This window comes from Corvus hawaiiensis, chromosome 9 (assembly GCF_020740725.1).
Source record: "Corvus hawaiiensis isolate bCorHaw1 chromosome 9, bCorHaw1.pri.cur, whole genome shotgun sequence".
In the NCBI taxonomy this organism is placed as follows: Eukaryota; Metazoa; Chordata; class Aves; order Passeriformes; family Corvidae; genus Corvus; species Corvus hawaiiensis.
Window position 1 is genome coordinate 22,685,282 of NC_063221.1, and position 26,781 is coordinate 22,712,062.

At 42.7% G+C, this 26,781-nt stretch overlaps 1 protein-coding gene across 2 annotated transcripts; it reads left to right on the top strand.

Moving 5' to 3' along the window:
- The first annotated feature begins 262 nt into the window (after nucleotides 1-262).
- On the top strand, nucleotides 263-25,210 carry KDM4A (lysine demethylase 4A). Of its 2 annotated transcripts, none has more exons than XM_048312269.1 (22): nucleotides 263-318; nucleotides 682-834; nucleotides 1,028-1,203; nucleotides 2,358-2,472; nucleotides 3,231-3,424; nucleotides 4,849-4,898; nucleotides 5,396-5,499; nucleotides 6,548-6,685; nucleotides 7,566-7,816; nucleotides 8,601-8,767; nucleotides 9,705-10,054; nucleotides 11,793-11,913; nucleotides 12,504-12,682; nucleotides 14,889-15,093; nucleotides 15,387-15,463; nucleotides 16,218-16,273; nucleotides 17,068-17,176; nucleotides 18,102-18,290; nucleotides 18,984-19,154; nucleotides 19,625-19,744; nucleotides 20,309-20,401; nucleotides 21,436-25,210. In XM_048312269.1, exons 2-22 carry the CDS (start codon nucleotides 697-699, stop codon nucleotides 21,574-21,576), a joined length of 3,144 nt encoding a protein of 1,047 aa, XP_048168226.1. In that variant the 5' UTR covers nucleotides 263-318; nucleotides 682-696; the 3' UTR covers nucleotides 21,577-25,210. The 2 variants fall into 2 exon arrangements, with proteins under 2 accessions (XP_048168226.1, XP_048168227.1); XM_048312270.1 differs by having other exon boundaries at nucleotides 279-343.
- The last annotated feature ends 1,571 nt before the right edge of the window (nucleotides 25,211-26,781 follow it).

A 26,781-nucleotide genomic window follows, 5' to 3' on the forward strand; every position in this document is an offset into this window, starting at 1 on the left:
GGAAGGATGCGGGAAGGATGCGGGTGGGATGCGGGCGGCATGGGGACGGTGCCCCCGCCGCGACTGCGCGGGCTGAGGGTGCCCCAGCCCGGCCCCTGCTCGAACGCCCCCTAGCGACTTCCTGGTCCCGCCCGCCCGCCTGCCTAGCAACCGCCCCGCGCCCGGCCTCCTGATTCGCTGGCCCGCCCCTGCCGGCCATCGAATTCCTATTGGCTGTGAAGCGGGAAGCGGGCAGCGATTGGCTGCGGCGGCGGAGGGAAGGGGCGGGGCGGCAGGGTGGGTCTCGGGCGGAGCGGAACGGCCGCGGTGGCGTCGGAGGTCCGCAGGACTATTTGGGCGCGTGGTGCGGAGGGATACGGCGGCTGGGCGTTGGTTTGAGGGACGGGCGGGGGCGGCGGAGGAGCGGGCCGCGCTGCCGACGGGACCACGGCGGGCGGGGACTCGGGTTCCGCCGCGCCGCGCCGGGCCGGGCCGGTCAACAGGGCGGGGGGGTGAGTCGGTGGCGTTCTCCGCCGTAAGAGGGAGAGCAAGCCGTGGGGTCCTGACGGGCACGCGTCCTCCGCCAATGAGGAGGCAGGGCCGGTGCGGACCCTGCGGCGATTGGCCGGCGGGTGGGGGGGCGGGGCGGGGCGGGTCCGGTGTCCCGCCTCCCGCGCAGACACCCCCGCCTCCTCCGCGCAGGGCTGGCCCGGCATCATGGCCTCGGAGCTGGAGAGCCTCAACCCTGGGCAGCGCATCATGACCTTCCGCCCCACCATGGAGGAGTTCCGCGACTTCAGCCGCTACATCGCCTACGTGGAGTCGCAGGGCGCCCACCGCGCCGGGCTGGCCAAGGTGCGACACTCCCTCTCCCCCCGGGCGGAGGCCGTGCCGCCGGCCCCGGGCCGCGCACCGGCCGCCTCCGCCCTTTGTTTACGCCGCGGCGCCGGTGGGGCGGGCGCGCCCCGGCCGGGGCTCGGCCCGAGTTCCCCGAGTTTGACGCTGTCCCCGGCCGCGGCCACCGCTCCCGGCCCGTGTGTCCCCGCAGATCGTGCCGCCTAAGGAGTGGAAGCCGCGGCAGTGCTACGATGACATCGACGAGCTCGTCATCCCCGCACCCATCCAGCAGGTGGTGACAGGGCAGTCCGGGCTCTTCACGCAGTACAATATCCAGAAGAAGGCCATGACGGTCCGCGAGTTCCGCAGGATCGCCAACAGTGACAAGTACGGCCGGTTCCGGGCACATAGAGTCATGGAATAGTTTGGGTTGAAAGGGACATTAAAGATCATCTGGTTCCCCACCCTGTCAGGGTCAAAAACAGGCTGCTCAGGACCCCATCCAAGCAGGCCTTGAACGCTTCTAGGTTTGGGGCATCCACGGGGGCCAGGTCCTCCATGCGGCCTGGGGTCAGCAGTGTGAGCGTCATGCCCTGGGCAGATGAAGTTGCTTGTACAGTGGGCTGTGTGCATGGGGACCTTTGTCATCTGTGCAGCAAAATTATGTGTAATGGCAGCAGAACTTTCTGTTTGTGCTGTGGACTCCTGTCTGTCTGTCCCCAGTAGCTAGACCATTGAAGTATTTATTGAGTAGTGGAGAAAGGAATGTTCATGACATAAAAAAGGAGACGAAGATCACTTGAAAAGGAGTTGGAGCAAAATAGCCTTTGCAGTAACTACTTAGAAATAACATTGGAATTGCCAGCTGCAGTCGGTCCATCAAAGCTTGTTTTATCTTTCAAAAGCAGTACAGACCAGATATTTAAGAGTTCTGTTTAATAGAATAATTTGATGTAAGTTACTGTTTTATGTTATATATGTAATTGTGTGGAATCTATGTATATAGATACACATTAAATAGATAAGACTAAGTTTGATCCCCCAGTGCTACACATAGTCCAGTATATAGTTAGAAGGAATGGGCATCAAAAGCAGGTATTTTGCTGGTAAACAGAGCATGTTTGACCGTGGTGAGTGTGAAGGTTTGCTAGTTTCATAGTGGTGGGAAAATTTTGGGTTTGTTTGTATGTTTTTTTAGTTGTTCTTTGTATCATTTCTGGTTTTGACCGCGTTGTTGCTTCTAAGTAGCTTCAGCTAGAAGGTGAAATTGTTCTGAACCCGGAAAAGTGCACAAAGCAAAAATGAAAGTAAACTGAGAAACAGGAAAGTAATTTTCTTCTTGATACTTCCGTTCCCAAGTGTCACAGAAACAGAGCCATGACTGCTCTCACTTCTCTTCTGGCACCTTAGGGGTCTGGCTGATAACACACATTAGGTATTTTTATTGTAGCTTTCCATTCTTTCAGTCGAGGAAAACGTTGGTTTAGACTTTTCAAATATCAAACTGCAAAGTCTTTAGTACCTTTCTTGGTTTTTTTCAGGTACTGTACACCCCGGTACACGGACTTTGAAGACCTTGAACGAAAATACTGGAAGAACCTTACGTTCAATGCCCCCATCTACGGAGCTGACGTTAACGGCACACTCTACGACAAGGTGAGGAAACTGTTCTGGTTTTCAGGTAACAGTTATCTGCATTGCATTCCATAAATACTAATGTGGTATTTGACTCTTACCTGTTGGAAAGAGTTAATGATAGTCTTAGCGTAGTTCCAGCTTTTGGAGTAGGCGGCTGACAGAGGTAAGGACCTTTGCTAGCACTTCAGTGTAGTGTAGTTTAGTTTAGGAAAGCAGAAAACACTATTGCCCAAGCGTTGCTTTGTCCTGAAGGTTGTGTGAGAGTTGGAAGTGTTGATCAGTGGATGCATGCAGTTTTGGTATCCACTGGTGTATGTATTTTTGTGGGACAGCTCTGTAGCCGTTAGGTGGCATGATGATAACTGTCAAAAGACAGTTTGCAATCTGCTTGTTTGTCTCCTAAATTACCATGATTTACTCTTTTAAAACATGTTTGGAGTGAAAAGTGGTTTTGTTCAAGAGGGTTCAGACATCAGCTCAAGCTCAATCAACATCAGCTATTCTCTGCTAAATCTGTAGCTTCATGGTTATTTCTCCTTTTTAATCATTATGTTGACTGGTAACTCTCTTTCCTTCCTTAAAGGCCAGTAAGCAATCACTGTGCAAGCTACACCATGCAGAATTGTTGGGTTTAGGTGAACTAGCTCACAGCTTGAGCCGCGTAATTCTGTGATGTGCTGTTTCACAAGTGTCTGTTAGCTTTTGCAAACTGTCATCTCAGCTGTGTGGTTTTGTTCTTTGTAATCCTTGTTTGACATGAGGCTTGTGTTTTACAGCATGTAGATGCGTGGAATATTGGCAGATTGAACACAATCCTGGATATTGTGGAAAATGAAAGTGGCATAACCATTGAAGGAGTGAATACTCCTTACCTATATTTTGGCATGTGGAAAACTTCTTTTGCTTGGCACACCGAGGACATGGATCTCTACAGTATTAATTACTTGCATTTTGGGGAGCCCAAGTCATGGTAAGATTTTCTAAGGAATCTTCTAGATGTAGAAAAGCAATACCATAAAATATTGGAGTCAAAGTCATGAAGCTAAGTGTTGACTAAAATAACTACCATTTCTCCAGTCTTGCACTGCAGTTCTGTCTGATACCAAGGATACTAGAAATCTGTAAGGAGCTGCAAAGTAGTGCGTGTCTTGAGTAGAATTTGTTTGGTTACCTTCTAAGAGGTCCTGTTTGCTGTCCTGATTTAGAGTTCTTCTGAATTACAGTACAGTGTGGATCCTCTCTGCGGTGGTAGGGCCAAAACTTGGCAGACTTGCTTATCATTTCCTGAGGCTCTAAAATGACCATACAGAGGTATGGTCACACAAGCACTGGGGGAACAGGCAGTTTTTAACAGACTTAGAGTTGTAGCTGTTTATCATATGGATGTCACTGAGTGGTTTGTCCAATGTCTGAGCTTTCTTGATTCTTTTTAGGGGAGGCTCCTGAATTTCTCTTTATCATGGCTTGCATTTGAAGAGTGAATCATGCCCTTCTGTTCACAAATTAATTTCTCAAGCAACTTCAACAATTGTTTCCATGGCACTTTTGTTGGAAACTAGTATTTTTGGCTGCCTTTTAATACAACTTTGAAGAAAAAAATAATAGCTAGCACAATGTGACCCATGAACAGCCCCATGCAGTGGCAGTAGCAGGGAAACATGAAACAGAATAATTCAGTCTGTTGAACTATTTGGCCGTTGCTTCTTCTACAGTAGTACTTGGAAGAAGTGAGCTTTGCTGGTGTCTTTGATTAATTTAGCAAGGAATCCATTCAGAATATAGCACTGTATTCCAGAGTGAAAGCAAACTGAGTAGGTTGATTTATTGTAGTCACACCAGCCAGGAGTTTTGTGCCACCCATAAAAAGGTGTGTACAGAGAGAGACATACCCCTAAAGGGCACTCCATGAGTTGTGCAGGTGTTAAGGCTGTGGCATCTGACTTAGTACCATCTTGGTCTGAGCAGCTGAAAGAGGTGATCCCATTTTCTGTCTTGCCCTGTGTTTCTCCTTGCACTGAGCATACTGAGATTGCACAGCTGTGAACTGAGACAGTTCAGGAAGTGCTCTTCCCTTTCTCGTTGCAATTCATGTTTTGCTGCACAGATCTGCTAATCATGTGCATCAGACTTTTTACTTCCTTGATTGCTTGAGCAAAAGTTGTTGAAAGAAATGGTCAGGTTTTGGGTGTTGATTTTTCTTGGGATAGAAACGTAAAAGTCCTCAATGAAGATTTTTAGCTTTATATTGAACTTTGAAAAAGACAAGTGTAGATACAGAGATTTTTTTTTTTTTTTTAAGTAATTCACGCCTTGATGACTGATTATGATTTCCTGTCAAACTTTCAGATTTTGTTGTTGTCACTTTACTTATCAGATGTCTTCTTACGACTGCAGGTACTCTATCCCTCCAGAGCATGGGAAGCGGCTGGAGAGACTTGCAAAAGGTAATCAGGCAATTCATGTCCTGCCTTTTTCTAAAGATGGGGTGGACAGCTGCAATGGGTTTCAGCTCTTTTAGAGAGCACAGGCTAGCATGACTGAACTGATAATTTGCCTTTTAGGATATAGATGACATTACTTTGTATTTGCTTATAGGATACACACAAGAGAAATGTCACATTACAAATAATGAACTTGTGGTCTGTCTAACCCTTAATGAGAAAATCATTAGCTATTGATTATTAAAACTTGAAGGTTATGGCCAAGGGAGGATCCCTCTATTTGAGGTCTTTCTTATGTTCTTTCAAACTGGCAGCTGTTAAAAGATAAATCTTGGGGAGCTGTCATTTTTCTTCAGCATGCAAGCTAGTACACTTCAAATAAAGTGGTCCATACTTGTAGGGAAAAAGTGTCTAGACAGTAATTTTTCATAAAAACTGCTGAAAGATAAATGTAGTTTGAGCACAATGGTAACATCTCTCCTTGTCTTTATTTTAAACAGGTTTTTTCCCGGGAAGTGCCCAAAGCTGTGAAGCATTTCTCCGTCACAAGATGACTCTCATCTCTCCATCAATTCTGAAGAAATACGGAATTCCATTTGATAAGGTGTAGAAAAGTAATCGTGGTTATACCAGCTTAATCAAGAGGTTCCTGCAGCCTTGTCTTGTTTCTGACAGCAGCCAGTAGCAGATGCTTAGAGAGGAAAATAGAAACAGGCAGGAGATAAGGCAGTCCTTCCTATTGTACTTCCATTTATCTGGCAGTTGGGGCCTGAAAGAGTTTGAGACAGAAAAATCTGTCAAGGGCTCCTGAAAACAAAAGCTTGGTTTTCTGTAATTTTTTTTTTTAATTTTTTGACTTAGAACTAAACATTACCTCCTGTGTTAGATTCACTTCACTGTTGAGATGTGTATTCAGTGAAGTGAGATTGTTATTTTTTTGTCTCAAACTTGGCCTTGCTAATTTTGTTTGTTGCAATCTGCTTCCTTGATAGAAAATAAGGGTTGTTCCCTGTTAATTTTTTAATTACATTAATAACTTTATAGGCTTCCTTAATTTCTCGGATAATGACCTGCCGTTCCCACTCCCACACAGCGATATTAAAGATCTAGTCTTTGAGTTCTTATTCAGAAATACTATCCCATCTACCTGGACAGCTGAAGGGTTTTGTTGTTATAAACCTTTACAGTGGGGAAATGTTGAAGAGCAGCAGTAGAAGGCTGACTGAGAGTTGTACTTTAGTATGAACAGCAAAAGAAAACAGCAGTAAATTTCCAAGTTCTGTGTGAATAGAAATTTACTTGATCTTAGATGCTATTCAGCCAAACCTGTAGCTGATACAGATAAGTATCTTTATGAGCTTCCTATAGCTGGTCACAGAGTATTTATAACCATTTCTGTGCTCTTTTCCTGTTGTGTTTTAGTAAAAAAACTCCTGAGCATGGCTTTTCAGTAAACAGCTATTTAACACAAGTAGCAAAATAGTGAAGGTCAGTATCAAGTCTATCCATTGCAGCAGGGAGCTCCAGTCACCATCTGTGAGTGGGGTTTTTGGGTGTGCTGCAGAAAGGAATACAGGAGCTCCTTTTAATCATATTCACCAAGTACATTCTTAAATTCTGAATAACACTAGGATGTCTCAATTGTCTTCTAGGTGACGCAGGAGGCTGGAGAGTTCATGATAACCTTTCCTTATAGCTATCATGCTGGCTTTAACCACGGCTTTAACTGTGCTGAATCTACCAACTTTGCTACTCTTCGGTGGATTGAGTACGGGAAGCAGTCGGTGCTGGTGAGTGGTCTGTTGCCATCATTAAGACCCCATTGTTTGTTCTAAGGGAGTGGTTTTGGGGCTTTTAAGATGCGATGTTTGCTTTCTCACAAAGTAGCAACATTCACCTCAAGTGCTGCTTCCTGCCCTTGTGTCAACCATGGATAGCTTGTAACGTGTTTTGTCATGTTTCGTAACTTCTTTGTAACTTTGTGCAGCCTAAGTGAGGCTCAGGGGACTGGTTGTCTTTCTAGAGATGAAAGAGTATGCTTGGTGGGCAGAGCTCATCACTATTTTCTTCAGTATTTTAACCATTATTTATGGACTGTTTAGCCTGGAATACAACTTTGGTAACTTAAATGACTTATCAAAATAAGTATCTTGGCTGAACCTCTAGACTGAATAGTGTTATATCCCTGTAGAGGTGCCTTACGAACAAGGGTTATGTTTTCAGAAGCTAAATTGAAGTGAATGCTTTAAAGCACTAGTTACAACCATGCCTGGATGAGGGGAATCTCTACTGCTCTGGGTAGGCCCAGAGTTTATGTGGCTCTTATTCCTTCATTATAGTCTCTGGTTTTGCTGCCTGTTTCTGTATGAGCTCATTTTAAAACAGTCAGCAACTCTGTAAATAGACTGGTGAGCTTTATTTCCTAGTTTCCTAGTTGTTGTGATAACATCTGTTTTTCTGTTTTGTGGTTTTTGCTGGCTTTTCTGCCATTTTTAGTAACCTAATATATACCCTTTTGATTTCCTGGGAAAGAGTGTTGAGAGTTCTGAGGCTCAATTACGTGTGAGAGTGGGATTTTGTTCCTTAAACTCCTGAAAGCAAAGTGCTGGAGAAATGCAGGATAGAATTGTTGAGTATTTGGCCTTACTTTAATATTTTCTGTGACTTCAGTGCTCGTGTCGGAAGGACATGGTGAAGATCTCCATGGATGTGTTTGTGAGGAAGTACCAGCCAGATCGTTACAAGCTTTGGAAAGCTGGGAAGGATGTGACTGTCATTGACCATGCTCTTCCAACCCCAGAGGCAGCAGAGTTCCTTAAAGGGGATCTCATGCAAAAAGTCAAGAATGGGAAACAGTGTGCTGAGGAGATGGAAACAGAAGAGACGTGTAAAGAGGAGGTGGCTGGGGATGAGACAAAAAGGTACTGCTTTATATAGTCCTCTGCTTTTCTATTGGATTATTATAATTTGAACCCAGTTGCAATTAAGTGTTTGCCATTCTGATAGAATAACAGTCAGAGTTAGCAATACTCGTTTTTCCTGGCAACAGGGTTTACTCTTAGTATTTTTTACTATTCAAGTCCACATTAATAGATAGTCTGTGGTAAGCAGGAAACACACCAGCTTGGAAGGTGGTTCTTCATCTTGGGACAGACCCCCAAAGCCTGGATTGGCAGTGCGTACCCTGCACTGACAAGCCAGAAAAAAAAAGGGGCTATATTGAGATCATGGGGCAGTACTTGTTAACAAATTCTGGTAGAATCAGTGCTGCAAACTGTGACACTGGTGTTCAGTTCCTTGCTGAACGCCAACAGGCTAATCATCTTACATTTTGCAGTTAAATCTTTTTCAGTCAGTGCCAGCTACTGTTCCTAAAGCTGTCTTTGGTGATTGATTTTTTTGTTGTTGGTTTGGTTTGTTTGAGGTTTTGTTTGGAGGGATTTTGTTGTTTAAGGTAAAGAATGCCTGGCTAGAGCATAGTTGCCTAATACATGATTAACATGCTGAGAAGTCATCTCTAAGGATTACTGACTTTTCTTCTGTAAAAGCAAAGAAAACATTTCAGAATAATTTGAAAACTGTTTGGCTTTCCAGATGCTGTCTCATAAAACACTAATCCAAACCAGACTGTATTTTATGCATTCACACAGAAATTCAACACATTTACATGTTTGCTAACCTGACATAGGGATTTGTCTTCTGCAGTGTCCCCAAGCACCGCATAGGAACAAAAAGGCACAGGGTCTGCCTGGAAGTGCCTCAGGAGGTGAGTGAGAGTGAGGCCTTCCCTAAGGAGGAGCTGAGCTCCACACAGTATGAAGCGGACATGGCAGAGCCTTGTGAAAGGCCTACGAGTGAACTTGTGCAGCAAGGTGAGCGAAGGCTCAAACTTCGGGTAACCATGTGCCAGGCTTGTCTGGGGCACTCTTTCATATGATGCTTGTTGGTAGGATGCTTTTGTGTCCAAAAAAGCAGACGCTAGTTTGTCAGAGCCATTGCTAGCACCTCAGAAATGTACTAAGAGAAATATTATCATTTTCTAGTTTTGGATTTTTACTCTTCTTATTTTGCCTGCCTGCATACGAAAAAAATATATAGGATGCCTCAGTAGTCTACGTTCCTTTATATTTCTGTTGAGCAATGTGACCTGTTTATAGGAATTGCTTAGTAAAACATATGCACGCTTCCTGGTACAGTGGGTCTGGTATGCTTTACAGGTGTGTTACTTGTAATTTTGTAATAAGTAGGCTGGAGAAAATTCATATGGCTTGTAATGGGTGAGTTATCCTTGCTGTTAGGGGAGGAGCAAGGGGGCATATGGAACAACACAAGAACAGGGAAAACATATGGGATGCCCCCTCTTGTATTTTGTTTTCCAGCCCTTTGCAGCTTGTATTTAATAATCTTCTGTTGGTGTGTGGGTTTTTATTTTTTTTTCTATTAAGTCTCCCATGAATGTTTGTAACCTCTTACCCACAGCAACATGTGGCCAGGAGCTGGGCTGTTTTAACTACATAGGTATCTGTATAAAGGATCATCTCTGTTTATTTTAAACTCATTGTCTGCTGGTTTTGTTTGATATACCCTAGTTCTTCTAATGGGAGAGGCAGTGAGCAGACGCTTTTATTCTCTCTCACTAAGCCATCTATGACTTTATAGGTGTTTGAATTAATCGTCTACTCTATATGGTGTACTGTTGCTTTTTTGAGTGTAGTAGTTTGCTTTTCTGTTTGGCTTTGTGCAAATAGTTGCACAAGTGTTCTCTTTCTGCCCAAACTTCAGAAAAAGTCAGTATATCTCTTCTTCCAGATCGTGTGGACTCAGCCAAATTTGAGGACTTGAAAACAGTGAAGCTTGAGGAGGAGGAGGAACAAGAAGCAGCTGTACTGGATCTCTCCGTTTCACATGCTTCAAATTCCACTTCAGTGTTGCCAGCTTCAAAGCAGAGTGCTACATCCAGTGTTCAGTCCAGCTCACCTGCCTATTCCTCAGACTCTGAATCGTCTGATCCGTTGGCAAAACGAACTCTTCCTGGGCCAGCCAGGGTGTTCACAGTCCACAGCTATGCTAAGGGGGATGCTGGTGGATCTGACAATGAACAGACTTCAGGGAAGAAAGCCAGTGCCACCTCCAGTGTCAATGAGCAAGAACTCACAGAGGTACGAATGGCAAAAGAACTGAAAGCTGGAGAGCTGTAATTCCATGGTCAGGGATTTGCTGTGACAAAACTACCTATTTCTGCAGATGACAGTTTCATCCCACTGGTGTTTGCATAGCAGTTTGCACCTCTGGGTTTTGTTAAACACACAAGAATTTAGATGAAAGCCTTATACACTTAACCCCTTCTAGAAAGGAAGGAGATCACCTGTTTTGAGAACTTCTCTAAACTGTAAGTGCTGTAATGGAAAGGGTAGCTTGGTGTTTTTGACATGGTGGTATTACAAGCTGATTGAGGTCCTTTTGTAGTAAGAGCCACCTGTTTGCACCTAAAATGAATCTAATTTGCTCCAGCCTTTATTGCAAGCACATTGATGTGATGAGGGGTTTTTAATATAAAATTGCATACCTGGGTACATCCGTCTCCCTTTAAAAGAGAAGAAAGGATGCAACAAAAATATTAGTTGGGCGAATGTAAATCTGTGTATTTAAAAGCTGCCAATGAATTTTTATTAAACAACCTAAGAGAAGAGTTAGAATCTTACCTAGTAGTGTCTTTCCAATATTTTGTTTTCCTGTTTAAATTTGTGATTAGAGAATGGGAGGCCAGTAATGATTGGTCTATCTGCTGTTCCTTTTGCATAATTCTTGACTTCTAAGGACACAATCTGTTGATAATTGAGCTGAAACTGAGACAGTCGTCATGGCTATTTAAACTAAAGACATTCTGTTGCAGATACTGATGTCTCCATCGAATGCTCTATACAGGGAAAAGGTGAAATTTTCAATGGGTGTGGATTTTTTTTCCCCCAGTGTGGTATATTTCAAAACAAATTTTCCATTAGGTGGCAACTGGGAATGCTAATTTCCATTTCAATATTTCTTAGAAGTCTTGTATCCAACTCTGTGTAAGAGATCAGAGGTAATGATTATTGTGTTCTCTTCTGGCTTCTTTTATGAAAAGAAGGTATTTAAACATATGTAAGATGCATTTAATCCAAGATTTACTTCTGCTTTAAAATAATAACAGATTCTAAAAAAAAGGTTCTTATCTAGTGAGAGACTTTCTGGGCTGTTAAAATCATAACCTTTATTGCCCTGCTTTTCAGGTTAGTAGTAATTTTGTCAGTGTGTCACTTGTTTTTGTATGAGGCTAAGGGAAGAGGAAATAGCTGTTGTTGCAATCTCCTTATTCCAGTCTCTCTGGTAAGACATTAAGGCAAGTAATGAAGAGAAAGGATGAAAGTGTCCTTCATTTAAAATAACCCTTTTATTTGGAGATGTCTATGAGCTCTGTATTTTTTTCTAGTTTATTATTTGTTTTTACTTTTAAATTTGGAATATTTTAAGTGACACACCAAGCGTGGCTTCTCCAGAATTCATGAGACTTCTTATCACAGCTCTTTTAAGTTGAACCATCCAGCTTGTCTTTCTTTGTTTCTGTCTTTTACACGATTCTTTAAGTAAACAGACTTGCATGAAAAGCTACACTGGGACCTGTGAAAAATGTCCATTCCACTGACTCGACAGAGCTAGTACAGCTCTGTCCAGTTTTTCGTAGTAAAAGTGCTCTGAGCACTTGGAAAAGGGTTTAGAGCTGAAGTGACTTGGTTGGAAGTAAAACTGTGGAAGCATGTGTGCATTTTGAAGAAGTTTCTCTAAGTTCAAAGTAAATTCCTTCCAAAATAATGTCAAAAGGGAACATGCTAACTGACAGCTGAATTGCTTCTCCTGGTCCAGGTGGGAAAGGAGTACGCAAGCTCAGTGAAGGAGAGTAAGAAATCCAAGGGTCGTCGCCAGCCGTTGAGCAAACTCCCGCGCCATCACCCGCTCCTGGTGAAAGACTGCATCAGTGATGATGGTAGGTAAAGCCTTATGCTCTCTGGGAAATTGGAGAGAGGGTCTCAGCTTCTGTGGGCAGTGTAGGATATTCCAGTAACTAACTGGTGATAAACAGGAGTCAGCAAGTGACGCCTCTGCCTCCTAGACAAGGTGCTTACCTCATTGCATCATTAAACTTTTCTCTCAAATGGTGTCATCTTTGTTTTCTGTACTTTACTTTGGAAAGAAAAATTAAACCAGTACCAGAGACTGTTGCCTAATTGCATCTGCCTTAGGCCATTCCAGTCATTGATGTAAATATTCATGATTTAAAAAAAACACCGAATGCCAGATTCTTTGGCTGGTGGCTTTAGTTTTGATGTTGATGTCGTTTGGAGCTGGTTCTGTTCTCACAATAAGCCTATCTTGTGTCTGCACTGTTGCTTGATTAGTAGAAGCCTCTTAAAAAGGAGACTGAGTTACTGGCTTCCATCACCCGTCTGTCAGTTTGCTTTCTGGCAGTCTTTCTTTCATCTCCATTCATAGCTTCTTGCCTTATTTAGTTTCATTTACAAGAAGAGCATCTATAAAAGGACACAAAATCACTGAGTGAGTGCTCTCTTATCGCAGAGGCATCAGAGCAACTAACTCCTGAAGAAGAGGCTGAGGAGACAGAAGCATGGGCCAAGCCACTGAGCCAGCTGTGGCAGAACCGTCCACCAAACTTTGAGGCTGAAAAAGAATACAATCGCACCATGGCCCAGCAGCCCCCATACTGTGCTGTTTGTATGCTCTTCCAGGCGTATCAGGTATGAAACCAAGACTGGTCATGCTATCACCAGAGATAACAGAGTAGGTGCCTGTTGTGGTACATAGTTTTAAATATGGGGGTTTGCATGTTGCCAGTTAACAAAAGCTGTATCAATGTTGCAGTCTTCCCAAGGAATTGTTCCAGGAGAGCACATGTGAACATCCTCACACCTGTGATAGACCCCTGTGGGTTCCCAGGGGGCTCACTCAGCTGTTCAGCAGAAGCTTTTGTGTTTTGTGGCTTTTGCTCAAACCACAGAATGGAGCTTAAATGTTACTGGAGCTGACTATAAAATGCCATTTCTCTTTTCCAGACTGACTCCTTCACTGCTAGAATGTTTTCAGAAAAGTACTTTACGTCCTCTTGTAGCACATAGTCTTTGAGGAGTGGCAAGGAAGAAAACTTTTTACTTAAAAGGATTAAGGGTTGTGTTTGTAGATGGTATAGATTGAAAGCTGTCTTGTCTTGGAGTGTATCCAAGACAGTAGCAGAGGATAGGGTGCGGAACTCCTGTAGTGTTGACTAAATGTGCAGGCAGGAGTCCCCACTGAATTTTTTGATATACCTAAGATTAATAATTTTAAGGTAGCTTGAACAGTTGTCTGCATGTTTGACCTGCAACTTTGAGTAAGTTTGACCCTTCCCATACACTAACCATATTTGATTCATTTGTGATCACTGTATGGTTGTGGTGGCGCTACAAACATATTCACCACAGTTTTGGAAGTAAAGACCTCACTTTTTTGTTGAAGGTTTATATTTCATATAGTTCTGATTTTCATGAAAACCATAGGCCATAGTTTCTGTTCAGTCTTGCTATTTCTGTCTGAGATTAAGTTCTTAGGAATGGAAATTCTGCTTACAAACTGTATGGTACATGAGGATTTCACTAGTGCTGAAGGGTATAAAGTTAATAATTTGAGGACAGTTGAAGTTCTCTTAACTTCTTTTTTGTAAGAAAACTCTTAGCTGCAGGTTTTCAAATGTCTGTCCACACCAGACAGTGGAGCAGAAACTCTTCCAAGATGTGAGCTGTGGTTAGAGTTGTTGTTCAGAAAGTCTGTAGCAAGTCTGGAAACTCACTTCAGTTACCCATTCAAATAAAAAGTTGGCACAGAATGCCAGACAAATATGCACTTTTCCTTTGGGAAGAAGAGTGTCTGCTGCTTGGGGGGAAAAAAGTCATATTTTCTTCAACTTCGTTATAGATTTTCTTCAGTCATTTTGTCTTTTGCTTGACATTCAGTGTAAATCAGTAAGTTTTACAGAATTAGACTAAACAAGACTTGTTGAAAACATGTCCATTTCCTTCCAACTGTGAGTATTACCTGGACTTTTTTTCCCTAGCTTTTGATGCACTGTAGGAGGGACAGTGCAAATTCATTCTGCTACTGCCATTTCTGCTAACAGTAATTTTAAAAGATGAGGGAGGCTACTTCTGTGGTTGCCTATGAGGTACAAAAGATGGTTTAAACATTTTTTCAAAGAGAAAGATTAATTTCTGTTTAGCTGTTCAGAAGAGTAGCTTGAATGGAAATATATCTCTGTAAACTTTGTATGTCTTAGCTGTTTGATTTGGCATTGGTTTAGAAGAATAAATTACGAAAGATTAGCCTGAAAGTCTCCTGAGCTTTACATGGGAAACTGCATTTTTAGTCTGTTTATTTTCCAGGAACAAATTAATTTTAAAGCCCATTAGACTTGTTCAGAACTACACTGGGAAAAAGCAATGGGGATTGTAGTAGGTATCTATTCATGTGTTGGTAATCTTTCCATATCAAGGGTAAGGTAAGTGTACACTGATGGATAGCAGTGTTATGATCCTCTATATTAACAGGGGGAAGATGGAGAAGAGGTGTTGCCTGTAGAGAGCATGAGGTGGGCTTGGTGATTCCCTCTCTTCTGTCAGAAGAGATGCAGTTTGATGTGTATCTTGTTGCGCATTAGAGGGATACAATTCAGACTTTCCATTTAGTATTTGAGTAGAAAATAACTTCATTCTGAAGCCACAGCAGCTGAGGATTTTATACTTATAACTTTAAATAGTTATAAACATAACTATATTTTCACCTAACCTACCAACTCATCTTTCAGCACCTTCATTCGTTCTTTAAACTGGATATATGTATGAAATAATGTGTGAGTAAAGATGATGTGAGACCATTTTACTTGTAAAATTTAAATTCCCTATCCATCCCTCACAGGCAGAATGTGAAGGCAGCAGTCAAAACTCTGGAGTAACTCCAGCTGCTGCTGATGGGAAGATCCGAACTAAACCCCTGATTCCTGAAATGTGCTTTACTGCCACTGGCTGCAGCACTGACCTCAATCTTTCAACTCCCTACCTGGAGGAAGATGGAACCAGTGTACTCATCACCTGCAAGAACTGCCATGTCTGTGTTCATGCGAGTGAGTGCATCCAGATGTTACCCTAAGCTCTGGTGTTCTCTGTACTGAGTCTGTACATCATAGCAGCCCTCTGCCAGTTGATTTAACATACAAATAGACCAAGTTCAGCCCTTACCAGAGGAGGATATACTTGGGTGCTGTCCTGTGGCGTAGGCAGTTGGCTGCATGGGTGGCTTCAAATGCACACAGCATCATCCTGGGGCTCATTGATTTTAATTCCTGCTTTACTTCTGGGCCCAAGGGAAATGGGTTTGAGTGTAAATAAGCTCTTGAGTGAGATGTGTCTGTTCTAGGTTGTTATGGTGTATCCCCTGACAAAGCCACTGAAGACTGGATGTGCTCCCGGTGTGCAGAAAATGCCTTAGAAGAGGTAAAGTTTTTCACAGATGGAGTCTTGCACATCTGGGAACCCGGCTACAAAGTTAATTCACATAGTGTTGTGGGTGTTGGGTTTTTTAATTATCCTGTGAAAAGAACAAAATTTAGAGAATGTTTCAGAGCCAGTCTCTTGTATTTTGGTACTTTAAAACCATAATGATATTGTTTTAACTGATGCAAAGCTGCTGAGCTCATTTGAGTCAGAGGGAAGATGTTCTGTATGAATGTGGGAATAGCTCCATTGTCTGTCTGAATTTATGGTAGTTATTTCTAAGCCAGAAGTAACTTGTGTTAATAACTAGGCAGGTATGCACATGTGAGGAAAGCAAGAGGAATGGGATTCCCTCAAATAGCTATATAGACTCTAGGTCAGTAGAATGGGTCAGCCTTTTGATTATTATTTCCTCATAATTATTTGATTATTACTTCCTCATCTGTTTGTTCCAGATCCTTTTACATATCCCCAAAGGAAGGATATAGGGTATAGCAGGTGTAAAATGATCCCATAACAAACAAGTTGACCCTTCAGTGGTAGGTCTGCTTGCTTTCAACAGACTTGGGGTCTGTATTTGTTGCCCTAAGGGCAGCAGCTTTTGAGAGCTGAGGGTCTGATCTGTACAAAGTAGTTAGCTCTCTTCTGACAGCAAAATCATTTTCTTCTTCTGGATGTGCATTTTGAGGTGGAGGTTCTGCAGTAATTGTGGTGCTGAACTTCGCTCTTCCAGCTAATGCTTTCTTTACTCCAGGACTGCTGTTTGTGTTCATTACGAGGAGGAGCGCTGCAGAGAGCCAATGATGACAAGTGAGTGTTCCAGATTTTTTGGATTTTAAGGAGAGGCTCAGTTCCTAAGTATCTGAGGGTAAGCTGGTAAACTGTCTGCATTTGGTGTAACAGAGGGACCAACAACACCCTTCACACTTCGTGTGTTCATTGCCTTCTCATGGAGGAGTTCATATCTCTGTAGGTAATGCCTGGTTCTCATTCTGTTGGTAGCAGCTGTTCACCGCTTTTTGTTTGATAGTGCAGAGCTATAATGTGCAGAGGTATAACCTACCACATAAAAATAAGGTTCCAAATGAACTAACATCTCTCAGTACTTTCTCTACAGAGGATTTTGATTTTTCCGTCTCATTGTGGTTACAGTGATGACAAAGGGCAACCACAGTTTTAAGCAGCACAACGTTGAAATTCAGGGTACCTCTACAGCATAATGTGCATGCAATTGCCTGTTCTGTGTCCTTTGGGTGTGGTGCATCATCTAAAGTTATTTGATGCAAAGTAGCAGTGGGGCAGACTTGTAGCACCATGAAATAACTGAAACTTGGTCAGGCAGCCTTTTATCATGCAGGAGTCACTAAATTGCTCTCCTGTTAAGCCCCTTAGTAGCAGATTTTAAGTACGAAGAAGTCTTGTGTTTGCCCTACGTGTGACCTGTTAGTAGCAGTAGGAAGAAAGATCACACTGATCGTTCTCAGAGGTTATTTATTGTGGTTTTTATGGCAAACTTGAGTAGAACTGTATTTACTTAAACTCTGAAGCATCCTCTGTTGGCCTAATGCATAGTGATTTCTTTTTCCTCTCTTCTGTCCTGACAGGTGGGTTCATGTGATGTGTGCTGTGGCTGTACTGGAGGCAAAATTTGTGAACATCGCAGAGCGGAGTCCTATAGACGTTGGTAAAATCCCCCTGCAACGTTTCAGACTGGTGAGGATCACCTGTGCTGCATCGGTGGTGTCTCTAGTTCATTCAGAATCTGAGGGGCTTTGCTTAATCCTTCAAACCCAACTCATCTCCTCTCCAGACTGAACTGTATAGTCTGCTCAACTCTGTGTATGAGAGATGGCAGTTATCCCTGTTGCCATTTTTTTTTAATCTTTCCTTGTTCTAGTGTGTGTTCATTCACATGAAGAGCCAGCAAAAGGGGCACGGTTTTCAGTATGTGGCAAATTACATTTATACAGTGGTGTAATGGTGATAATTTGTTGTGCTTGTTTTTCTAGTTTCTAGTATTTAACTTGCTTTGTTGACTGCTCTCAAGCACTGAGATGCCTCAGGATATGTGAAGCATTCCTATAATGGGTGAAGGTCTTCAGCAGGAAAGCAACTGTACTTAGCTGTTTTAACAGCTCAGTGTTGAGGGGAAAATGACTCTGCTTTGCATATGCATTGCAGATAACATTCTTTTCCTACAACTGCCCAGCAGGCTTACTTGAGTCACTGGTAGTTGTGATAGAATTTTAACTGTTACTTTGTGGTCATTTCCCATTAATCTAGTCTTGTTTGTATTTATGTAACTTTTTAGTCAAGTGCTGAAAGGCCCTATTGAGATGGAACATTGCAGACTAATTAAGACCTGTTGCTGGCACCCTTGGGTTGCATGCTTTGTGCATGTTGAGCTGGTAGATATTTAACTGAAGTTTTTCCTCTATTACTTTACTTTACTTATATACATTATTGTCTTGTCGTAGACTAAAACTGCCTGGTTCTGTTTAGTTAGAAAGCAGCAGTGTTTTCCAAGAGGCTAAATGGCACAGCTGTTACATGATAAGCTATTATAGCTAGACCAGCTAGCCCTTGGTGTGGGGTAAAAGCTAGTGCCAACCAATAACCTCCAGCTTTCTGTCCACAGAAATGCATCTTCTGCAAGAAAAGGAGAAAGAGAATTGCAGGTTGCTGTGTACAGTGCTCACATGGTCGGTGCCCCACATCCTTTCATGTCAGCTGTGCCCAAGCCGCAGGAGTCATGATGCAGCCTGATGACTGGCCATTTGTTGTCTTCATTACCTGCTTCAGGCATAAGACTCCATCTCAGGCAGAGGTGAGTAGGTGTGTTATTCCCACGAGTTGAACTGCAGTGTCTTGGAGGCACTGAAAAGTTTTTAGATTGTGTGATTCTTTTGAAACTTCATTGAAGACTTGGCTGTCTCACAGTATTTAATGTAATCTAATGGTGTTGGTCTTGGATTCTAATACCAGCCTTGCTGCTACTCTGATCTTAGTCAGGTCCTCTACTGTACTTTGGTTTGTGGACCAGAAGGATTGAAAGCATCACATCCCTCCTGTGGCTGTTGTAATAAGGAACAGTGGTGGGGTTATGCTGTGATACTTAATATGCAGGAGTTAGTGCCAGTACTCCAGCAGTCTGCATGAATGGTCTCAGAATTTCACATTTAAGTGATTGATTAGTTTCTAAAGTTCCCATGCAGCCTTTTTAACCAAAACCACAACAATCTATTAGAGAATGTTTTCTATAAAGGCCTTCCATTGCTCTGAAGAATGAGAATCCAGTTTACTAAGTAAATTAAGGACAGTAGCACGTAACAGATTAGACTTTAGGCATTTAAAATTCTGGAGGTAGAACTTCTCTAAAATGCTGCAGGTGATGGCTTAAGTAGAGTAACTCACCTGAACTAAAATGTTTTACTTTGTTGTCTGCCAGCACTGGAGCCATGGTCTTCAACACATTCTTTATTTTGAGTGATTATATAAAAAGTGATTTTTCTCTTCTCAGCGAGCTAAGGCTGCACTCCAGGATCTGTCCCCTGGACAGATAGTCATCAGCAAGCACAAGAATGGTCGCTTCTATCAATGCGAAGTGGTCAGCCTTGCAAAGGAGACTTTCTACGAGGTCAACTTTGATGATGGCTCCTTCAGCGATAACCTGTACCCAGAGGACATTGTGGTATGTTTTGCAGTGGGGTTCTGGTACAGGTCACATGATATGAGTCAGTTCCTGCTGCTGTAGAGCAGACACATCAGGGATCTGGTAATTGTTCCCTGGGTCCTGTAGCAGCTCAGATGTGCTGCAGGATGGCCTTAGAGATGTTACCTGAGAACGACTTAACTGAGGCCATATAAGGACAGGTATAACAGGGAGTGCAGCTGATCTCTGGCTGCTTAGCAATGGTAGGTCTGAAGGAAAACTTGCTGATACTTGTATGCCATTCCCACATCAAGTACTTTGAAGTTGGTACCACTGTTGGGATTTAAATGCAGATGACATAAATGGATGCCTCTCAGCCTAGTTCTCCATCCCTAAAATGGAGAATTGTTGGGGTGGTGTGCAGTGTGCCTCCTTAGTGGTTTTCTGAATCTTCACATAAAGAACCTGCTTACCTTTCTTGTCTCTCCCATCTTCCCTCTTCATTCTAGAGTCGAGATTGTCTTCAGTTAGGTCCCCCTGCTGAAGGGGAAGTCGTGCAAGTGAGATGGACAGACGGACAAGTTTATGGAGCCAAGTTTGTTGCATCACACGCTATCCAGATGTACCAGGTACAAAACTGCTGTCTGAAAATGCATCACTCAGAACAAGCCAATCATGTTAACAGGGTTGCTATAGGGGAGTCATGCTTAAACACTCCAGAGTAAGTTACTCTCACTGTGTTAGCAGTGACAGATGCTGGCAGCAGTTGCTGGTAGTAATTGCTTGCAGTTCTATGTACATCTGGCTACCTACTTGAGCGTCCACTTCTGAAAACTGCTGGTCTGCAATTCTTCATCAGACTGTGTTCCTGTAGTTTAAAGTACTTAAAATAAGTTTATTTTGCTTTTTTCTAGTGAGAGTGCACTATACCTTTCACGCTTCCAAAGGGATGAATATTCAGACTGTATTAAAGTGAACAGCCACATTGTCTTGTCAGGTGTTAAAAGAATATCCCAAAAAAAGTTTTGATTAAAGTCTGTTCCAGCGTGCATAGCTGCATATGTATCTTACAAATTTCAAGTGGTAGAAGATTATTTCACAAGAGAACTCTGTGGGGAGAAGGCAAGTTCTGGGTAGCTGTGGGAGGGTTCTAACTTGTGAGACTTCTGACAGAACTTCTGGTTCTCTTCTAGGTGGAATTTGAAGATGGTTCACAGCTGATGGTGAAAAGGGATGATGTATATACTCTTGAAGAGGAGCTTCCTAAGAGAGTGAAGTCAAGGCTGGTAGGTAAATGGGGTGCAAATGCTACTAAAGAAGTTCGTTGAACTTTTATCTGTGCTTGAACAGCACTCTGAGCACGTGGCAGCAGCAAAATAACAATCTGTTGCTCTCTTTAATCATTGCAAAGCTCAGTAGTTGATCAGGCTACAAAAGCAAAGTTCTGTCTCGCTCTGGAGAGAATTTCCCCTTCTACAGGGGTGTGAGTTTGTATCATAGAGTCACAGATTGGGAGAGCACGTTAATGCCCTTTCATACCTGTATTCTTAAGTTCCATTGTTTACTTCCATTGCAAAGAATGGTCCAGTTCCTTCACTTACCCTTTGTTCTGAGAAGCTCTTAATAGGCTTGCATCAAAACAGCTGGCTGTTTCTTGAGACTGTAAAATAATTCAGGTGGGACAGGACCTCTGCAGGTCTCCAGACACCTGTTCCAAATAGGGGTAGTTTTCAGAAAGGGTTGCTCATGGGTGTCTCCAATTAAGTTTTGATTATCAATAAAGATGGAGATCCCACACCCCCTGGTTTTTTTGCTTTACACTTTTCCACTACAAAAGTGGTGGTTACAGACGGCACACTGGGGTGTTTTGCTGTACAGCACAAACATGCACACCCTGATGCAGATCTGTTGGCAGGCACACAGGATGTTAGAGGCTTAAGAATGTATTACAGCTGAATTCTGTGACCAGGAGTTTAAGCATGCCTGCTCCATAAAGCAGAGATTGTGCTAGACTGTTTCAAAATTGGAACAGCTGACTCTGTTTATTACTTTGAGAAAGTGATTGTGAATTTAAATTAGGTGCTCAATTACATTTGAAACTTGAGATTCTTTAGATCTCTGATTACAGTTCACTTAAACGTATCCCCAGACTTGTAAATCCAGTTTCTTAAATATTTTCTTTTTGTGTTTGGTCAGTTTTTGAAGAAGTCTGAATGTTCCCAAGTGTCTTGGCTTGGTTCTTTCTTACATGCAATAGGAGGATGTGAAGACAAGGGATTTGATCTGTGCTCTAGTGACTAATTCTGTCTTTTTCTCTTAGTCAATAGCTTCAGATATGCGCTTCACAGAGATCTTTGAAGAGAAGGAGGTCAGTCAAGAGAGGAAGAGACAAAGAGTGATCAATTCACGCTACCGTGAAGATTATATTGAACCTGCCTTGTACCGGGCCATCATGGAGTAAACGCTGCCTGTGGCAGAGGAAGAAGATGCCCACCTCCCCCAAGGATTTAAACGTTCCAGTACAACAGGCCATATTTGGATGCTTTGAATCCAGGGTTTCTTTTGGGGTTTTGTTCTTTTATATTTTAAGGAAGCTAAAAAGCTGATGCTCTGCAGTAGCTGTAAGGCAGCTGTTGGATAGTGAAAGAGATCCCATTTGCTGAAGCTGATGCCTGCAGACTGCTGGTCTGAAGTTGGGTCCTTACCAAATAAGCCAGCTTGGGGATGTTGCTTTCATCTTGTTGAGCAGTCTTGCTTTTTCTTTAGAGACAGTTTGGACAGGTGGCAAACTCTTTGGGGAGTTGTTGCCAGGAATCCTGGCAGCTTGCAGGATAGTATGGTCTATTGTTTTAATTGAATAATGTTCCTGAATTTTGGAGTCTCCCTGGTGATCACACCTGGACTTGGGCAGGCAGTATTACTGGTGCTGGAAATGGAACCTCTTTTATATTTATATCCCTTTTTTTTGTTGCAAGCAGCTTCAGTCTCTTGTTTCTCAGCACCTCCTTTCTGAGGTTGAGCTGTAGCCTGTTCAAATCTGAACAGACAGGAGGTGCTTGTGTGAACAGGTGAAATGTGAAATTGAAACCTGTAGGACAAATTATTTAACCTTCCATTTAATATTTTTGTTCTGATAGTGCTTTTGACTTACTTAATCATGAGTTTAACTGTTAATAGAATGTGCCTCAGAACCAATGAAATCTCTCTGGAGCCTTGTGAAGTGCAGCCTTCTAACAAGAATAGGTGTTCAGCTCCCAATAGACATTCAGCTCCCAAAGAGTTTCTTTTGAGTTTCTCTAAGGCAATATGACTAAAGGGACAGTCCTAACTCTCCCTTCTTGAAATCCAGGCATCACAATGTTGGGGATGACAGGGCAGCGGTATCTGAAGCAGTGCAGTCCCTCCTCTGGGGCAGCATTGTCTATCGTGTGTCCACAGGCTTTTGCTTACAGCAGCTAATACTGGGTCTGAGACAGAGAAGTATGCACTGAGCCGTGTGTATTACTGAAAGGCTGTGCAGTGCTCTTCTGAAGCAGGAGTGCTGCCATGTTGCTGTCTGGCAAAGGTTACCACAGCATTTTTGTAGAGTATTAGGACACATCTCAGTTGTGGTGGAGAGAATTTGCTACCCCAGCCATAGGAAGCTGAGTTGAGCTGGGTAGTAGGTGTACCTGGAAGATGTGCCAACTTGCTCCTAATAATTTAAGCATTAACATACCACAGTAGGAGCAGTGTAAATACATGTTCCTTTCCCGTTCTGTAGGAAGGGGATTTTGGGCTGTGGAGCAGATTGGCCACCTTCTTTTTGCATGGAATGATGGGGTGAATTTTCCTACTGGAGAGAATCATGACTGCGTGTTCTCCAGAAACTGTTCAAGAGGAGAATTTTCTAATGAAACAGACCTAATGCATCCCTGCTTCTATAGGGACATGGCAATGTGTCTGCAAAGTCTGGATTTGTAACTTTTTTCCTTTTATTACATAGGAGCGCTATAAACCAAACCCTTCTGAAACCCCGGTGCATCGATTTGTGATTAGCAATAAAATGTAGTATTGAGTAGTGATACAACTCTTGATCAGAAAAGAAATAAACTGCAACTTTTATACAGAAAATCTTTAGCCCTACATTTTTATAGGGTGAGGAGGATGATGTAAGTAGCAAAGATTTGCACAATCACTGTTTTGCATAGAGGTAATCTGTCCTATTTTTGTGGTGGAATACCTTGTTCATCAGTATTGGAAGGCTTAAACAGATTCTGAACCGAGATAATGGCTTTTTTTTGTGGTGTTTGGTTTGGTTTTTTTTTTCCTTTTAATATGTCCAAAACTCCTGGTCTCGGGGTGTTAAATGATTTTCTGATGGATGGGGTAGTTGGCTTGATAAAACCAGGATCTGTTAAGACTGGAATATGGTAGCTGCAGTTAATCTGGTCCAGGCAAGAGGAATGAAATTGCACTTAGACATCTGAGCTTGTATGTAAGCCTCTGAAGTGATGTGCTGTGAACAAACGTGGAGAAGAGCTGGTGGGGTCTTAACAAACTTGCCTCTGTTCTGTCAGAGTTAATTTGGTATTAACTTCTCATAGGATGAACACTACCTGTGTGTTACTGAAAAACATACTCCTTGTCTCAATCTGCCACTCTCCCTCCACAGAAAAGGTGCCTGCATTCAGGCGTTGTCCCCAGACTGCCCTAGAACTAAAATGCGCCTTTTAGGTGCCACATGCTATGCTGCAAACACCTTGCTCAACAGCTTCATCCTAAAATGATGACCTAGTAGGAAACAGCTGGATTTGTTTGGTGTTCTTGGAGTTGGTTCTTGGAGTTGCCCTGGGCAGGGCCAAGAGTTGGATTTTATTGATCCTTGTGTATCCTTTCCAACTCAGGATATTCTGTTGTTCACCTGCAGCAGATTTTGCCACTCACCTTTAACAGTACTAAGTGACTTTCAAGAGCTCCTGTGCATAGTATTTGTTCTGGAATAGGAGCTTTGCTACCTGTTTTTGGCATGTTTTCTGCAGGTGCCAGATTTGCTTTTGTCAGTTGACTGCATTGTGTTTGAAACCACTGCCATCCTGTACTCTGAGACAAAGGGCCTTCCCAATTTTCCTGTCAGTTCTTGTGTTGCATCATTCAAATGTGAGCATACTGTTACCTGCTGCAGGGACTAAACTGCAGTTTTGGCTTCTCTCTGTGAACTTAAAATCAGTGACCCTGATGTTTGAAGGGCCTTTATGACCTGACTTTGCAAAAGCAATTTGGTTTATGGCTTGAAGTATAACAGATAGCAATAAAAGCTCTATACAGAGCAGCTGTCTCAAAAGTACATAGGCTTTCCATTACCTAGACTTTTATCGTGTCTGATAATTTTCTCCAGTGGTTTTGGTTTTTTTGGAAGTGTGTTTATCCCTTTTACAGCATCATTCCAGTGAGGGTGAGATGCTGCCAGATGATCAGCTAGTCAGGCGTTTCTTGAATATGTTCAGTACAAAATCATGCTCAATATGCCCCACAGGAGCTCTGGTGGCCCTTTGTTTGGTTCATTGCATGTGGTGCTACAGGCAGTAGACCTTTTTACTTCACTTTTCATGAAGCTTCCATCTGTGACTGGTCCAGGTTGGACCCACAAAAAGTGTTTCTTGTATAAACAAATAGTGGATTGCCCTTAATTCAGGATGAGGTTCACAAGTCAATGATAACTATTCATAAGATTTTAAAAGGTGACTATGTTCTTTGTAAAGCAGTAATGTTTCTGCCTGTGGCTGGACTTCTAGGAGACCTATTTTCTATCAGCAGACCTCTCAGATGACCAGAGGGAGTACTGTCAGTAGTAGGACCCATTCTCCTTGCTCCTTCTCTCTCTTCCTGGTGTTTCAAGTTGGGTTGAATTGATTCTGCATTGTTTGAAGAGCACAGTCACTTATCCTAAGACTTCCAGTGCATCTCTGTTCTTACATTCTTTAACTGGGCTCCTGTTGTCTGACATGTCTGCAGTTGTGCTCATTTTTTAATGAAACATGGGGTGAAATCAAGACTCTGGTAGCCCGTATGTTGTTTTCAGTTTCCTCAAGAAATAAACCTAATTTTAAAAAAGACTATCTGTAAGCTAATTTAAAAACTAAAGCAATGGAACTTGGAAATCCTCATCATGCTTCTAATTTTTCCATTAGCATTATTCTTTTCTAATATTCATCTCTTTAATGCTTATCTAGTGAGTTCTTAGGTGTCTTTTAGAGACCTCAGTAGAGTTCTGTTATTCAAGGACTCAGTCCAGCTTGGCTGTCTAACTAGAACAGGGATGGAACCACAGAATCATCTCTCCTCACTGAAACACAGAGCTGAGACATCTGCAGCAAGAACTGAGTTGCCTTAGGTTCCCTCTGTGCCTGAGAGTGCCAGAAGAGGAGTCATCAGAAAATCTGCCCTGGGTGCAGTCTCAGACAACTCCGTTCTTTACTTTGGTGTTGACTCTTGAATTTCACAAGGCTCGTTAAGACCTGCTGAACTGGCAGTCAGGGAAAGGAGATTCCTCTACTTTAGCTCAGGGATTTTTGTTACTGATACACTAAGTGACCTTGAGGAATTTGCTTATTGTAGTGTTATTTCAGCTCATATCTTTAAAACCTAATGTGCCAGGTATTCCTGAAGCCAGCTTTTGTAGTTTGGGGAAAGTGATAATGGCTCCTTTTCCCTGACAAATTTGTAGATCCTGCACAAAACCTTTCAGTGTGGGCATTTAGATTAGTGTAAAGTGTGTAGTATTTTCAGTTCAACATGAACAACAATGTTGTTGTATTGCTAAAAGTCAAAACAAGCCTTTTTCCTCTTTTCCTATAATCAGTCTTCATTTTTCTGTGTTGCTGTTAGAGCTGTTGAACAGCTTTAGATTTCTCCCTTAGATGGATGAAGAGTACAACATTTCAGGTAGGGTTTGTTTGCTTGGTTCCAGTAATGAGCATAGCTGAGGATGTGTGTCTGCAGTTTCCTTTGACCTCACCAGAGGAATGGGAAACATTCACCTGATTGCTGTCTTTTGATGAAGCTGTGGCAGATCCATGCAGAAGCACTGCCACAGCCTCCTTGCTGCAGCATGAGTAATGTGACAATGGCAGCATCAAAACAGTTCTGACAGCACCTAGCAAATGAGGGAAAAGTGTGGGAGGCTACTGGAAAAAGATGGAAATGGTGTAGTATGTGTGTTAATTTCGAAACAAAACTGAGTGAGGTAGGAGAGCCTAAGAAGAGGTGTCTTTGGCCTGGAATTCTGCATTTAGGAAACATTCCCACTGTTACGAATGGTTCTAGTGGGCTGTGAACACCTTCAGTACATGATGCAGGAGAGAAATGAAACAGGCCTGCTGTCTGGGCTCTTCTACCTCCCGTGAGTTACTGCCTGGCAGCATGGGCCCCTCATCCTGCCCAACACCTCAGGAACTGGGATGCTCTCACCATTAACCCACACTGCTTGCTGAAGGAAGAGCTGCCTCCTCACAGGCTGTAGGCAAGGTGGGTGGCTGGTTTTCGTATCCAGGCTGAAGTCCTCTGTGTAGAGTTAGGAGCAAACCTGTCTTTACTGCCCAACAAGTATGCTGTAGACCAAAGCAAACTACTTCAAGAAGTATAGTGACTCAATCCCATAGCCTCACTGAATTTAGCCAGGCGTGGC